The 14,940-nt window shown below is 54.1% G+C and overlaps 1 protein-coding gene across 1 annotated transcript in view; it reads right to left on the bottom strand.

The window, feature by feature from the left end:
• The window catches only part of VWA5B1 (von Willebrand factor A domain containing 5B1), a 43,151-nt gene extending 36,122 nt beyond the window's left edge, over positions 1-7,029 (bottom strand). The window contains exons 1-4 of the mRNA XM_070404242.1: positions 6,891-7,029; positions 4,847-4,999; positions 3,273-3,543; positions 550-695 (exon numbers count right to left, since the gene is read on the bottom strand). Of these exons, the coding sequence (XP_070260343.1) occupies positions 550-695; positions 3,273-3,543; positions 4,847-4,999; positions 6,891-7,029 (709 nt within the window). The remainder of the gene's footprint in view (positions 1-549; positions 696-3,272; positions 3,544-4,846; positions 5,000-6,890) is intronic.
• Positions 7,030-14,940: the final 7,911 nt, after the last annotated feature.

Genomic DNA, 14,940 nt, shown 5'->3' with positions numbered 1-14,940 from the left:
CTGACAACACACTTGTTGACAAGAAACCACAGCCTTTTAAAGCCTTGAGTGGGCTGGAGAGGGGAACTGTCAGAACAATGGCTCCCACCTCTGGCTGCAGGTTAGAATGGCCTGGGACCTTCTGAATAGCCAATACCCAAGGCATAGCCCAGACCAAGGGCCCCTGAAGCTCGGGCGGGAGATGGGTGGCAGGATTCTGGAAGATCCCTGGTGATTCCACTGTGCAAGTGAGAAGCAAGAAGCGGCTCTATGGCTGAACCGCTGGGAGGGGACCAAGAACCACCCGCGCCATGCACATTCCCCAGGAAGCCATGGTGGTGGGGTGGACAGCCTGGAAGGCTCATTGGGAGGGGCTCATCTGTGGCTGGGGAGCAGGAAATGGGAATCCGTGCAGCTCCATGTACTTCAGGATGTCCTCCATCCGGGCCTGTCACATTCCCCACCCTCCCCTTACTGTCTGCCCTGGGCAGCTTTGGGCCGGAAGCCCTCCCCAGCCTGGGGCCTCAAGTCTTCCTGGCGCCTACCTGGGTCTGGGCAGCTCCCTCTCACCTGCGAGCAGGCATGGCCCACGGATCTCCAGCTGGAAGTTGAACTCATATTCCATGGGGTTGGACACATCCATGTCCAGAAGAGTTGCCAGGCACAGCTTGTTCCAGGAGTCCAGGGCCCGGGCGCCGAAGCAATGCTTGTCTTTGCTGGGAAGGGGGCCGAGAGGAGGAGGAGGAGGAGGAGGAGGAGGAGGAGGAGGAGGAGGAGGAGAGGGAGGAGGAGGAAGCGGGCAGCCAGGACCAAGGCAGAAGGGGTGGGGGTGCCTCGTGAGAGGACATCGAGAGGACGGTGAGTCTCAGGCAGCCCTGGCTCCCCTGCAGCCCAGCCCGAAAGGGGGCTGAGGAGCTCCCTCCCACCCCAGACCCTTACTCTCCCATTCAACCTGATCCCGGGGAGACCCTGGATTCAGACACAGGCCCCGAGACCCTGGAGGGCTGGGCCAGGGGCCAGGCTCAGTGCTCCACAGCGTTAGCACACATTGTTCTCACTAGAACCCTCAGAAAAAAGCCACTAGGCCCCCACCTCCCCCATCTCCCACACGGGGAAACTGAGGCTCAGCAAGATGAGGCAACTAGCCCCAACATTCCCACAGTCGGGACTTGGCAGAGTGAGCATGCTCATCCAGTCTGTCTGGCTCCCGTTCGACTATATCACAGCCCTTCTCAAATCCCTGCTCTGTGTCTGGGAGCTGGGAGCCTTCGAATAAGCCTTGGTTTTCTCATCCATTAAATGGGGATAATAATGACATAGTTGTTTTTCATGAGTGTCTGTCCCCTGCTGAGCGCTCAAGTTTCTGGCTCTCTTTCTGTGTTGCCCCCACCCTGTCTGTGATCTTGGTCCCTCTCCTGCCCTCCCCATGGGCACACCCTCTAAGGCAGTGGTTCTCAATCTTCCTAACGCCGCGACCCTTTAATACAGTTCCTCATGTTGTGGTGACCCCCAACCATAAAATTATTTTCGTTGCTACTTCATCACTGTAATTTTGCTACTGTTATGAATCGTCATGTAAATATCTGATATGCAGGATGTATTTTCATTGTACAAATTGAACATAATTAAAGCATAGTGATTAATCACACAACAATATGTAATTATATATGTGTTTTCCAATGGTCTTAGGCAACCCCTGTGAAAGGGTCGTTCGACCCACCAAGGGGTCGCGACCCACAGGTTGAGAACTGCTGCTCTAAGGTCTTTGATGTATATCCTTAATAAGGGCACATATCCGTGGCAGTGTTTGGTTGTGAATACACTTTAAACTGAAAAGATTATATTTTATTATGAATCTCACTCATTACTTCCCTTATTATTTAATTTTTTAAAAAATATGTTTTTATTGATTTTTAGATAGAGAGGAGGGAGAGGCCTCATCCTCACCAACACTGGGTATTATCTATTTTTCTCTCTCTGAGCAACTTCGAGGCTCATCGGGACTTGATGCAGGCCTCTCCCACGAGCACCTCTGCTAACTCTGCCTGCTGGGATGGGCAGGAACATGCTTTCCGGGGCCACCTCAGGGGCCTCTTGTCCCTGATCTGCCAAAGTCCTGGCTGTCCCCAGCTCCGCCAGGTCCTGCCTCTCAAAGGCACCAAGCTTGGCGCCTATGGCAGTACTTACAAAGGTAACATGCAACCTGGTGTCCCCTGGGCTGAGACTGGCTTGTGCCTACAGCTTCTCTGCTGTGGCAAAAGTGTCCTCACCCTCGGCTTCAAGGTCCTACACGATCCGACTCCACGTCAGCCCTCTGACCTCTCTCCTTCATTCTCCCACCCGCTATAGCTATACTGGCCTGCCCGCCACTCCTTGCACACATCAAGCCTGCTGCCCCAGGGCCTTTGCCTCTGCTGTTCTCCCTGCAGGAATGCTAGATCTGTGCCTACATCCCCCTCACCCGCCAGGTCTCAGCTGAAACATCACTCCTCAGAGAAGCTTGGCCTGGCCCAGGACCTCTGGGTTGGGTCCCTCTTTTATCTATCTATCTATCTATCTATCTATCTATCTATCTATCTATCTTAATCCTCACCTGAGGATATTTTTCCATTGATTTTTAGAGAGAGTGGAAGAGAGAGGGAAAGACAGAGAGAACTATTGATATGAGAGAAACACATCAATTGGTTGCTTCCTGCACGTGCCCCAACCAAGGTCCGGGCGAGAAAGGAGCCTGTAACCGAGGTACACGCCCTTGATCAGAATCGGACTTGGGACCCTTCAGTCCACAGATTGATGCTCTATCCACTGAGCCAAACCAGCTAGGGTGGGTCCCTCTTTTATATTCTTAGCTTAATGAATGTCTCTTTCATTATACTTTTCACATAATTAATTATGCATGCAAGTGCACCAGTGGGTCCACATTAGGGGTGTTATTCATTGGATAATGATCTCTCCCACCAAGTTCTAAAAAGGCAGGATCTGTGAGGATTTTGGATCCCTAACACTCAACTCAGTGTCCTAAGTGCATGAAAGAATAAAGCCTGGAAATTCTAATCCCAAGGTGTCCAAATTCCAGAACATCTGGCCAGTAGCATTCCAAGGCATCAGGGAGACCCCAATGCTCTAAAAGTGAGAGGGGCAGGAGCCGTTGTTCAGGGGGTGGCCTCCAGCGCCAAGCCTCACCTTCAACTCCATCTCCACCACCCTGCACACCCTGACTTCACCTGACAGACTCCTCACTGCCCACCTGAGACGCTGACCCTTGTCCCCTTGTCTGGTCAGGAGCTCCTTACCCGTGGGCCTGTTGGCTGGAGGGGTCACCGCTCTCTGTGCAGAACTGGGGCACGGTCGGGGCGCAGACAGCAGGCAGCAGGACCCGCATAGCCCCGCTGGGCAGCGTCGGGAGCTCTGAGGAGGTGCTGATGAAGACCTTGACATTCTCCATCGGGGTGATGGTCCCCAGGTTGACCACAAAAAGGATCCGCTCCAAATCCTCGTCCAAAGCCACCTTTCCCAGGGTGCAGGGAGGCGGGACCACGGAAACCCCCTCTCGCAGGATGTTTCCTAAGCGCCGGGCCTGGAGTCAGCCGCTGCGTACATCATGGCTAGTGCCCCCTACGCTTGCTGGGCGGTAGGTCTGAGTCGCCCATTTTGCTGATGGGAAACAGGCTCAGCGTAGGGGTGACTCGGCCAAGTTCCTCAGCAAATGACTAACTCGTTGAACCAGGATCTGAACCTGCATGGGCCTGAAGCCAGGCCTGCTGGGATTGGGAGACTTGGACCCACAAAACCCCAACAGAGGGTCACGTCTCCATCCGCAGACTCTACCTCCCCACAGGAACCACATTCAAGCATGCCCCACCTTGGGATCCATGCTTTTGCTCTGTCCTTTTATCTGTAAGGCCCATCTGCCCACCCCTACTTATCCAGTCTTACCCTTCTATCCAGTCCTTCAGGAACCCCTCCATGGAGACCCCCCGGCCCCCAATCTGTACCCCTCTTTCCCTCCTCTGACATTATCCAGACCTCTTTGGGCACAGCCACTTTCCACCTGCTCTCATGGTCACTGCTAGGCACATCCTAGCTATTCTTCCAGGCTGTGAGTGGTCGTATCAGCCTGAGGGCAACTTTGCAGCTTACACCTGGTAAGTGCTCATGAAAATATTCTTGAATGTCTCAATGATCAGATGAACAAACATCACTTCGATCATAGATCCAATGGTGAGGATCTCTTACATCATGTGATACTTGGTCTGGATTCAAGCCCTGTCTCAAACATGTGGAGGGGAGCAAAGGAGGGAAGGAATGGGAGACATCTATAATACTGTCAACAACAACAATATATATATCATGCTGTGTGACCTTGGACCAGTCACTGACCCTCTCTGAGCCTCAGCAGCCTCAATAGCAATTTGAGTACTTAGTCTGTACCAGGGAATTTGGTGCGTGCTCTGCATACATGCTCTCTGTTGAGCTTTGGTGTGTATAATTATTAGCTTGATTTTACGGATAATTTTTATTTTTTATCTGAGCTCACACCACTTGCAAGGACCAGAATAAGGAGTCAGACCCTGGTGTGACTCATTCCACAACCTCTGAGCTTAAATGACACGCTGTTCTGTTCTGCAGAGAGAGCTTTAGAACCTGTGGTTGAACCCTCTGATCCTCACCATGCTTCCTAGATGAGAAGAGGAGAGATGGCCTCTGTTTACAGACAGGAAGGTGAGGTTCAGAGAGGGCCAGTGACACACAGGATTCCTGACTCCTACTGTCATGCTCTCTCTATCGCATGCCATTGCTACCCTTTCAGTCTGCCCGAGACTTCAGCCGGGCCCAGATCCTGCCATAGCCCTTCTGGCCTCCTTACCTGTGACAGTTGTGGCTCGAAGGTGGGTGGCATTGAAGTGGCCACTCTCCATCTTGGCTTTGTCCTTGATCTGTACCGTTATAACCCGGTCAGCAATGACCGCCTCAAAGCCGATCACCGTGGTGTACTCATCCAGCGGGTACACGAAGAGGCCTGTCGGAGCAGGACCAAGCATCAGGGGGTGCCCCGGACAGCAAATTCACGACGCACATGTGTTTTATTTGGCCCTGCACGCCCCACCCCTGGGAAGGAACCCAAGCCTAGGCTGGTACTCACTGCCATGCAGTGGTTCTCAACCTTCTGGCCCTTTAAATATAGTTCCTCATGTTGTGACCCAACCATAAAATTATTTTCGTTGCTACTTCATCACTGTAATGTTGCTACTGTTATGAATCGTCATGTAAATATCTGATATGCAGGATGGTCTTAGGCGACCCCTGTGAAAGGGTCGTTCGACCGCCAAAAGGGTCACGACCCACAGGTTGAGAACCGCTGATTTAGAGGCTGCCAGAGAGGACTTGGGCTGGGACCTCAGGGCTCTGCACTGAGGCCAGGCACTCTGTGAGCACAGGGGCTTCTGGGAAAAGGACAGCAGCCCCCCTGTCCCAGCCAATGCTTACTCGGCAGGCATGTGAGGCCAGTGTGGCCAGGGCCTCTGACTTTTCGAGAGAAAGTAAAATTCTGGATTTGATGTGACCTGTTGTGTGGGCCAAATAAAACACATGTGCGTCGTGAATTTGCTGTCCGTGGCTCCCAAGAGCTGGGCGTTGGAGGAAGTAAACTAGGTTTTGAATCTGGGCCCTGCCGCCTCTCTGAGCCTGGTGACCTTGGACAAGAAGTTTAGTTTCTCTAAGCCTCACAGCCCCATCTGTAAAATGGGGATAACAGAGCCCCACTCGTAGGGTCATCATGAAAATGAAAAAAATAGCCACCATTTATGAAGCTATGTGCTCCCATTTTTATACCTTAGTGCTTCTCAGCCTTTAAGAGCACACAGATCAAGGATGAGGGGGTGTGTCTTGTTAAAATGCAGATTTTGACTCAGGAGTTCTGGGGTGGGGCCTAGATCTGCATTTCTAAGCAGCCCCTGAGTGAAGTGGATGGCTCGATGGTGCGGGAACCACAGGGAGGATCAAGGCTGTATCTCATTTAATCTGCCCACCAACATGGGGGCAGCACAATGCTGGGCCCCTGGTGAGCCCTTCACAAACGCCTGCTTCCCATCCATCCCCCTGCGCCTCAGTTTTCTCATCTATAAAATGGGGACTGGGCCTTTTTACATGTAGAAAGCCAAGGGGCTGTCCCCGAGTTATTCAGTCATTTAGTCTCCTGGGTCCCCAGTGGGTCCCATTTTAAGCCACCCTCTCCGGGCTTCCTTCCACAGGGTCATTGTCTGCCCAGGGGATTTCGGAGGGGACCAACTGTGGGTGGGAGGGAATCCTACCCCCGACAAGTCGTCACACAGCGCCCTCCTGGTAACTCCCTTCCTTCATTGGAAAGAGAGGAGTTTGACTTACGCATGACTCCTCCAGGCAGACGTCTGTCCACAGTCCTGGCTGCCCCACCCAATGATTCATATTCGCAGGCTGTTTCATTCTACACTGATCTTCTGCACTCCAGACCTCACCTGCTCCTCCCCACGCCCCACCGGACAGGCAAAGGGGCATCCTGCTTCTGAGAAGACGGTGGCTTCTCCAGAGCCACAGGGACCAGAGCCACACCTGGGGCTGGCAACTCCTGGCTTCCACTGAGTCTCGAGGCCCCTCCCACCGTGAGGCTCCCGGAGGAAGTGGAGGCGGGCCCTTTGACGCAGGGGGGCGTGCCTTGTGGGACCTAAATAGCGCTGGGCCAGCTGGCAGGGCTGGGCTAAACCTGGGCTCAAACCCTGACCCGACTTGCTACCAGCTTTGAGGCCTGTTGGGCAGAAATGGTATCCCCATTTTACAGGTGAGGAAACCGAGACTCGGAGAAGGTCCAGGCCTTGCCCAGTGTCCACCGGCTACCCTGCTGGGGTGGGGATTCAATATAGAGGAGGGGTCCTTACCCTGGAAAGACTGGGCTTCCAGGTTGCCATAGGTGAGGGATGCAGTCAGACCCAGGGCATAACCACTGACGAAGGAGGTGACGTCAGAAGCAGTGAGGGGCAGGGCTGCCCCTGTCATCTGGTTCAGCAGACCGGGCATCCCGCTGGCTACTCAGCCTTCAGGGCCTGCGGGAGACAGGAAGTGAGAGTGGCCCTCATCCCCCCACCAGCCCAGTTCTCTCACGTTAGACCCCCCAGGCAGTGGGCCCCTCATTCTCTTCCCTTTCCCCAAGCACTTTCCCGTTGGTGACCCCCGATAACGCTGAACTAGCAGAGAAGTGGTGGTTCTGTTTCTTCCCATTTCACAGCGGAGAAACTGAGGCCTGAAGACAGGGGACCCGCCTGGATTTGCTCGGTGGGCTGGTGCACAGGTGGGGCTGGAGCCCATTGGAGCCCCGTCCATCCTGGAATTCTCCCGGCAGACAATGCCCTCCGGGCCTGACCCACCCTCTGTCAGCCCCAGAGCCTCTGAGCTGCAGATGGTTCCTTTGCCAAAGGAGGGGATGGAATAGCTCATCAAGCCCCTCCTCCTCTGATTTCAGTCAATCTCCCCACTGTGTCCTCAGTGCTGCTTAAATGAATAAAAGGATGGATGACTGTCCTCATTCCAACAGGAAAGACTTGAGCACTTCTTAGGGCGATGTTCCATTGGGACCCTCCTGGATGACCACTGCCCCTTGAGGAGTGGGGGGTGGGAGTGGGAAGTGAAGTCAAACAAAGGCCATGGAATATCCGTTGGAGGGCAGGCTCTCTCTGGGTTTTTGTCTCTGAGCCAGGTGAAGCTACCATGGGCTGGTAGCCTATTTGCAAGGCCTTTCAATGAGTGCTGACTACTCTGTCTTTTCTCTAAGTCGGAACTCTTCCCTCCAGGCTCTCCTCACGTCCCACCAGGATCCTCACCTCCCACTCCCTCGGCCACACCAGCAGTGTCTTTTTAATTATGTTCTCCTTTGTGGCTCGGGCCCAGACAGCTCTCAGCCCTGGCTTATCTCCCGCAGGCTGACTGACAACAGGAGGTAGATAAGGAGCAGGTGGGGGAACTGCTGGATCCCCCAGCTGCCTTCTCTGGGGGTTCTCTGTCCTGGTAGCCTCAGCAAAGCCTGGCTACTGGCAGGGTCAGAACCAGAGGGTGGAACTCATTTCCTGAATCTCACCTGGGGCCACCCACACCCCCCCCCTCCTCCTCCCTCCTCCTGCTTCACTCCTGGCCCGAATGCTGATTGGGAAAGGCAGCTGCAGGCAAGGAGCACCCAGATGCGGGGGGAACTTGGACTTAAGGTTCAGTCCATCCTGGGGTGGAGCATTGCCAAGGGCAACTTATCCAACCCAGTCTTCTCCTCCTACCCCTGGTGCCCACCCCAGGCTTCCTGGGGGCGTCCCTGAGCTGGGGAGTGGTGTTTGGAAAGTGATGTTGATAATACAGGGCAAAGGCCCTGGGAACCGGCCCCTTAACAATATCAGCCCTCTTGGGAAGAGTAAACTTGAAATTCTTCGGGGCCTAATTCATGCAAATTTTCATCAATCCATCCAGCATTGATAAGCACGGACTACCTTCCACTAGGGATGAAAGACGAGATCGCTCTGTCCTTAAGGAGCTTACAATCTAGCTGCAGAGGAGATTGGGGAGTGGGGGAAGAATTGCAAGAGCAGCTGAACTTTGTTGAACATTAAAAACTTGCCAGGCACATATATTTTCTCATTTAATCCCCACACCAATCTTAGGTGCAGTATTATCCTTGTAGATGAGGATACTGAGGCCTCAAAAGAGATGTGTTTGGTTTACACATGAATTTGGGGTGTCTGAGGGACATCGGGGTACAAGGGGCACTTGTGTAGGGCTTTCTCCTGGGAGGAGCCCATGGCCATCCCTGTGACAGATGGGGACCAGAGCAAGTAATGCGGAACATCCACCCTCCAACCATCCCAGCTGGGCCTCCAGTGGGCACCAGACCACAGGAAACACCGGGAGAGACTTGACAGGGAAGAAACCACCAACGTTGTGTCCAGGACAGTGTGAAAGCGAGGACTCAGCCTCAGGAGTGGTGTGAGCGGGTCCGACGGAGTGATAGGGGCTGAATTTAGTGCATCAGGACCAACATGTTCCCCTCCCCACCTTCTTCCCCTAATCTGCCATTCAACCTGTCTTCACCAGGTCCTTGACTTATGTGATGCTGAATCTGGAAAATGGGCTAGAGCAGTGGTTCTCAACCCTCCTAATGCCGCGACCCTTTAATACAGTTCCTCATGTTGTGGTGACCCCCAACCATAAAATTATTTTCGTTGCTACTTCATCACTGTAATTTTGCTACTGTTATGAATCGTCATGTAAATATCTGATATGCACGATGTATTTTCATTGTTACAAATTGAACATAATTAAAGCATGGTGATTAATCACAAAAACAATATGTAATTATATATGTGTTTTCCGATGGTCTTAGGCGACCCCTGTGAAAGGGTCGTTCGACCCCCAAAGGGGTCGCGACCCACAGGTTGAGAACCGCTGGGCTAGAGGGATGAGAGAAAACAGAAAGGGGACTGAATGGGTTGGGAAGAAGGAGGGGTGGGGTCATGGGGATGGAGGGGCCACTAGAAGCTTTAGAGCAGCCACGGGGAGAACTGGGGAGGAAAGAGGATTCTTTAGAAGGGGTGCCCTGAGTTACAAATTGGGCCCCATTCAATATTCTTTAAGAGTCACAAAGAAAACTTTGAGTGATGTGGGGTGTCGGACTGTGTTTCTTTGAATGAGATGTTGTGCTGAGCCTGAGCCCTGAGAGTGCTACACAGGTTCGAGGAGGTTCCCATGTTAAATACCATGACTGTTTCTTACGGGTCTAGAACTTGTAAATCCCAAATGATCGCTGTCCTTCCGACAGGCCTCTTTGGAGCCAAACTTAGATTTGAATCCTGGTGGATAACTTTCTGCCTCACTCATCCTGAGTCATGTAATCCCTGAATGCCGTCCCCTCATCTATAAAACTGGGTGAGGGCAGGGGCACTGTGAAGACTAAATCGAATTAAATGTGTAAAGTATCCAGCACAGTGCCTGCCATGTAGTAGGTGCTCAGTAAATATTTACCAAGTGAAATAAAGGAATGAATGTCAGCACCCTCCCTGAACAGGTCAGGTTCTTTCCCATCCTTGAGCCTTTTACGGGATGATTGTTGCCTTCCTCTACTCTACAAAGTCCTGTTCACCATTCAAGGCCCAGTTCCACTGTCACCTCCTCCGTGAAGCCTCCCCTGATACCCCAGTCCATCAGACACGCCCCTCCCTAGGGCTTCCACAGCCTATGAGCACTTGTCTGTCACATCCCACATTATGAAGCACTGTAACTGTCCTTCTGCAACGGCTAGTCTCCCCCACTGCCCAGGGCTGTGAGCTCTGTGAGAACAGCAGGTCCATCCCCTTCTTCTTGGCCCATATCCCAGCTTCCTGAACAGGGTGCAGCTCAGAGGAGGGACTCTTAATGGGGGCACCTTCCAGGTCCTAATGCTTGACAATCATTGCCAATGCTCATACCCACTTTCACTTTCCAGGTGGGGCAACTGACATGCAGAGAAGTCCAGAGCCCAGTATTACACAGCTGGTGAGTAGCCAGGCTCGATGAGACAGGAGGCAGCCGTCCTCCAAAGCTTGTCCTTGCCCTTCCCCAGGTGCTTCCCAGTCTATACTGAGCACAGGAGAGAGTGATGGAGGGGAGGAGGGAGAACCAGGAGCCTGGCGAACGGGGGTTGTGGGTCTTAGGGACACGGGGCTTTCTGATTGCACCCTGAGCTCCCTCAGCCCCTGCCAGCTCTCCAACTCCAGAAGAGGCCACTGGTGAGGCCTGTGGTCTGGGGTGCCGTTTGGGCCCTGCAACTGCCTGGGGTGCAGTGTTCTAGGCTGAGAACAAAGACTGGGCCAGCAGGTACCTGCAGCAGGTGTGGTGTGACCTGATTCAGATGCAATAAAGGACATGCAGGAAAGGGGGTGGGAAAGCAGAGTGCTGGGGCCCTGCTTCTCTTTAGTCATCATGCTGGCGGCGGGGAATGCTGGAATGCTGGCATCAGGGCTTCTGGGGTCAAGGAGAGGGCCTCCCCGTACCCCCTTGCCAGGGAATATTTGCGTCAGGGAGAGATTGGAAAGGGGTAAGTTTGCCTGGCCCCTGTATCTAGAGTACTGCCTGGGGTCAGAGTCCCTGATGGCCACTTCCTGGTGGCCTTGGGTCAGTTATTTGACTGGGCTCTGCCCCTTGCATATTGTGTGGCCTTGAGCAAGTGACTTAACCTCTTTGTGCCTTGGCTTCTGCATCTGTAAAACGGGACCAAGATGGTGCCCAGGTCCTAGGAAACTGAGAGGATAAAGGAGAGAACATCTGCTGAGTGAGTGGGCGGGAGCCGGGCGGATCCTGCTGGGCTGAGGGCTTCTCTTCTCTGCCTTCTTCCATGGGCCCTCCCTTCTGGGCTGCGTGACTCCTGTGCAGGCTGCCAGGTCACAGAGCTGGGAAGATCCTTGGTTTTCTTCCGAAGTGCCCATATCAGTAACCCTCTGATTCTGCCCTTGGAGATGGAATCTGCCAATGTTGTCCAAGAGACAGTATGGCAGACCTCCTCCCTCCACTTAGAAAGCCATTCTGGAGACCTCTCACCCTCATCCTGTCCAGATCCCCCCAGATTGTATCCACAGAGTTGGGGGGCTGAGTGGGCTCAACCAGCCTGACCCAGATGCAGACTGAGCCCACCAAGCAATTCTGGCTCATTTCCTCTGATGCTCTGCCTTCTTACCTTGGGCTAGGGGTCCTCATCCTTTTCCCTGTCGCCTAACCTTCTAGAAGTCCATGCTGTCACGCCCCCCACTGGGAGCCTGTCCTCCAAGGACCACTCACTCACTGACCTGTACCAGCACCCCCATCAAAGTGGGGGCAGGATTTCTGGATCTGATCGGATGGTCCAATTGTTCTAGGCTTCTAGAATCCTGAGGTTCTCACATTCTGGTTCCTTCTTTCAAAGCTCTTCCCCTTGGGCCCATACCCAGCTGATATAGCTGACAAATCCATGTTCCTGACCCCCCACCCCCATCCCCATGCTCCACCCAGTCAAGACCACTTGTTCTTTCTCCAGACAAGCCTGGCTTCCCTGCTTCCATATCTCTTTGAAGCTGCTGGCTCTGCCACCCCCACCCCAAAACCCCTCCCTGGAGGAGTACTTATTCATCCTTCAAGGCCTAGCTCAAATGCCACCAACTCCATGGAGCCTTCTCGGAGTCCCGTACTAGGTATGATTGCCCCACTAGCACAGTTGGCACCTCTCAGGTCAGCCATCTCATTATCCATGTGTGGTATGTCCATTCAACAGTATATGGAGCACCTACTGTGTGCCGGACACTTGCTAGGCTGGGCCACAGAGGTCAACAGATGGACAAGGACCCTGCCTTGAGGCCTTGTGTCAGTCCTATTCCCCACCCACCCAGCTGGGCTGTCAGCTCCTAGAACTCCAGACCAGAGCTCTGTTTCTCCGCTATCTGGTCTATAGCTGGTGTTCAACAATGAACTGAATGGATGAATGGCATGGGCTCATTTGCTGAATGAATGGATGAGTGGGTGAATGGAGGAATGAATAGGATGGAATGTGTCAGGGATGGGAATAGGCCTTGGCTATGGGTTCAGCTAAAGAGTCTAGTAGTGGGCAAAGTGCCTCTATTTTAGCCCAAAGCCTGTAGGATTCCATCCTAGAGATGCTGTTGTCTCCTTTTGGGTGGGGAGTTGGGGGGATGATCAGAACAGAACATGCCCAGGTCTCTCAGTTTTTAGTTTGAGGCCAGTCAGCCCCGGTTACCCATGGCTTCTGAGGCAGCTGGGAGGCTGTGTTGGAACCCGCTGAAGGAGGGGGAAAGAGCCACATCTAAATTTGAAAATTCCAGATAATTAAGGGCTGTCTGTAGGGTTTCTGAAGAGAGACTTTGTTGTATAACATTAAGGTGGTTTAAATACCCATAAATGGTGTGGTTGATAGGTGGACGAATGTGGGTTCCCTGGGGGGCAATGAGGTTCCAGCGCTGGAGTCTCTGCCCTCTGAGGGTCCCTGAGAAACGAGCCCCCCGTCGCTGGGAACATCGGACTCCATGTTCAGCTTACATCCACCTTTCCAGGGGTACACTGGCCAGATGAGTTCCCCGGCTGAGCTGCCAGCATCCCTGTGGCCCCATTGAAAGACACTAAACTGTTCTCTATGTGGCTTGGCCTCGCCCATATCACCAGCCCACCACTCCCCGACTGCCGAGGAGCTGGCAGGATGATGGCGCAGAGGGAGGGCTATTGTAGAATCCAGCCTGTAGCCTTTCCCTTCCAGAACGGCTCCCTTGCACTGGGGCTCCCAGGGAATCAGAGGGTCCCGTGTACCGTGCCCTCCTGGACACTGAGTGGCACCATGACAGACTAGGAAGCGGACTCCTGCTCCTGGGACCTGCCTTGCCTCCTCCATAACAAACTTTCTCATTGGAAAACCTTTGAAACTCAGTTTTGCCCTCTGCATAATGGGCACGTCAAGCGGTGGTTTCCTTCCCAGGGCTATTGTGAGGGTGACTAGGGAGGTACTGTGTGTGAAGTGCTGACCCCAGCCCTCTGCTTGGCATGGCCCAAGCTCCCTTTCCAATCTGGCTGGACTGGGGACACTCGTGTGACCATAAGAAAGCTGTTAGCTTGGCCAGTGGTTGCTCAGGACATGTAGTTGGAGGGTAGTGCTGAGAGACCCATTCACCCAGCAGGCAGGACAACTTGAACCTGAGCAGGAGCCCAAGGCCAGGGTCCTAGAGAAGCCGCTGACCTAAAGCCCCTGGGTGCCTCTTCCACTGTCCCTGTTCCTCCAGGATTGTCCCTTTCCCTGTGGAACCACAATCAGCAACATGTGTGGTAAGGAGAGGCCACCGGCCAGTGCAGGTGCTCACTCAGAGCTGAGCACAAGGAAAGGAACCGGAAGGGACAGAAATGCCACTCTTCCCTCTGGGCCCAGGTCATCCTCACTAGCAGCGCATTCCACTGGGGAGCAAGCCACTGGCCAATGGCTGGCGTCCCTCCCGGGAGGGTCGTCTGGCCAGGACTGGAGGCTGGTCTTCCACAAACCCCAAGTTACCTGGGGCTGGGAGGATGCTCAGAACTCCAGCCACCCCCCGCGCAGGAGCCTCGGCCTATCTCACGACAGAGAAGCAGTGGCGTCTGTGGGCCACTCCTCAGGCACAGTGCCCACTTCCCCTTGGGCCCTAGATCATCACTGGGTGGGTCAGGGTTGGAAAAAGCCAAAGCACTGTCCCTGGAGAGAGAAGCCAACCGAGGCTGGACGACGAGGGGACTGCATGCAGCTGCCACGTCAGGCCCTGGGGAGCCTGCCCAGCCACCTCTAGGTCAAGTTCAATCTACAATGGCCTGCATAGGTGCATGTGTGCGCTCACATGGGCGCAGACACAGGGCATCCCACACATGCATCCCTAAACATGTAAGTACATCTACACGTCCTCCTGACCATCTCATGTGGCTCACTCCATGCATGTGACCACCCTCCAGGGACACACCCCTACACACACATGCCGGACACTTTTCAAGCACTCAGTGACACCCCCTCCTGTCCAGCTAACCAAGGGAGCCTCCGTGCCCTCTGCCCCCACCCCTGAACGGGAGGCCTGGGGTTCCCTGTGCCCTCTGAGCCTCTGCCCAGCTGCGGCGTCCTGGCTGGGCTCAGACCGCTGATCCCAGGAAACAAGCTGCCCCCAGCCAGCGTGGAGGAGAGGAAGAGCGCTCTGCCTCCTCCAAGTCTTCTTCCGAAAAGGCACAAAAGAAAGGCAACTCGGAACAGAGAAGGGGGTGCCTGTTGCTCTTGGGGGGCGGGGGAAGGAGCGCGGGGAGAAGGTATGCCCCTGCCCCCAGCCTCTGTCTGCTGCGCTAAGGTGGGCGGCCGGCCGGCGCGCTGCGGTGCGGATCGCCCAGGGAGTCCAGGGAGGAAACTGTTGCAGCTGCTGCGGGAGATGTTATGACGGGACT

The sequence above is a fragment of the Myotis yumanensis genome, unplaced genomic scaffold (assembly GCF_028538775.1).
Source record: "Myotis yumanensis isolate MYYU_CA2020_CCGP unplaced genomic scaffold, mMyoYum1.0.hap1 SCAF_2, whole genome shotgun sequence".
Classification (NCBI taxonomy): Eukaryota; Metazoa; Chordata; class Mammalia; order Chiroptera; family Vespertilionidae; genus Myotis; species Myotis yumanensis.
Note: the sequence above shows the minus strand (reverse complement) of the source record. Positions and strands in the feature narration are given on the sequence as shown.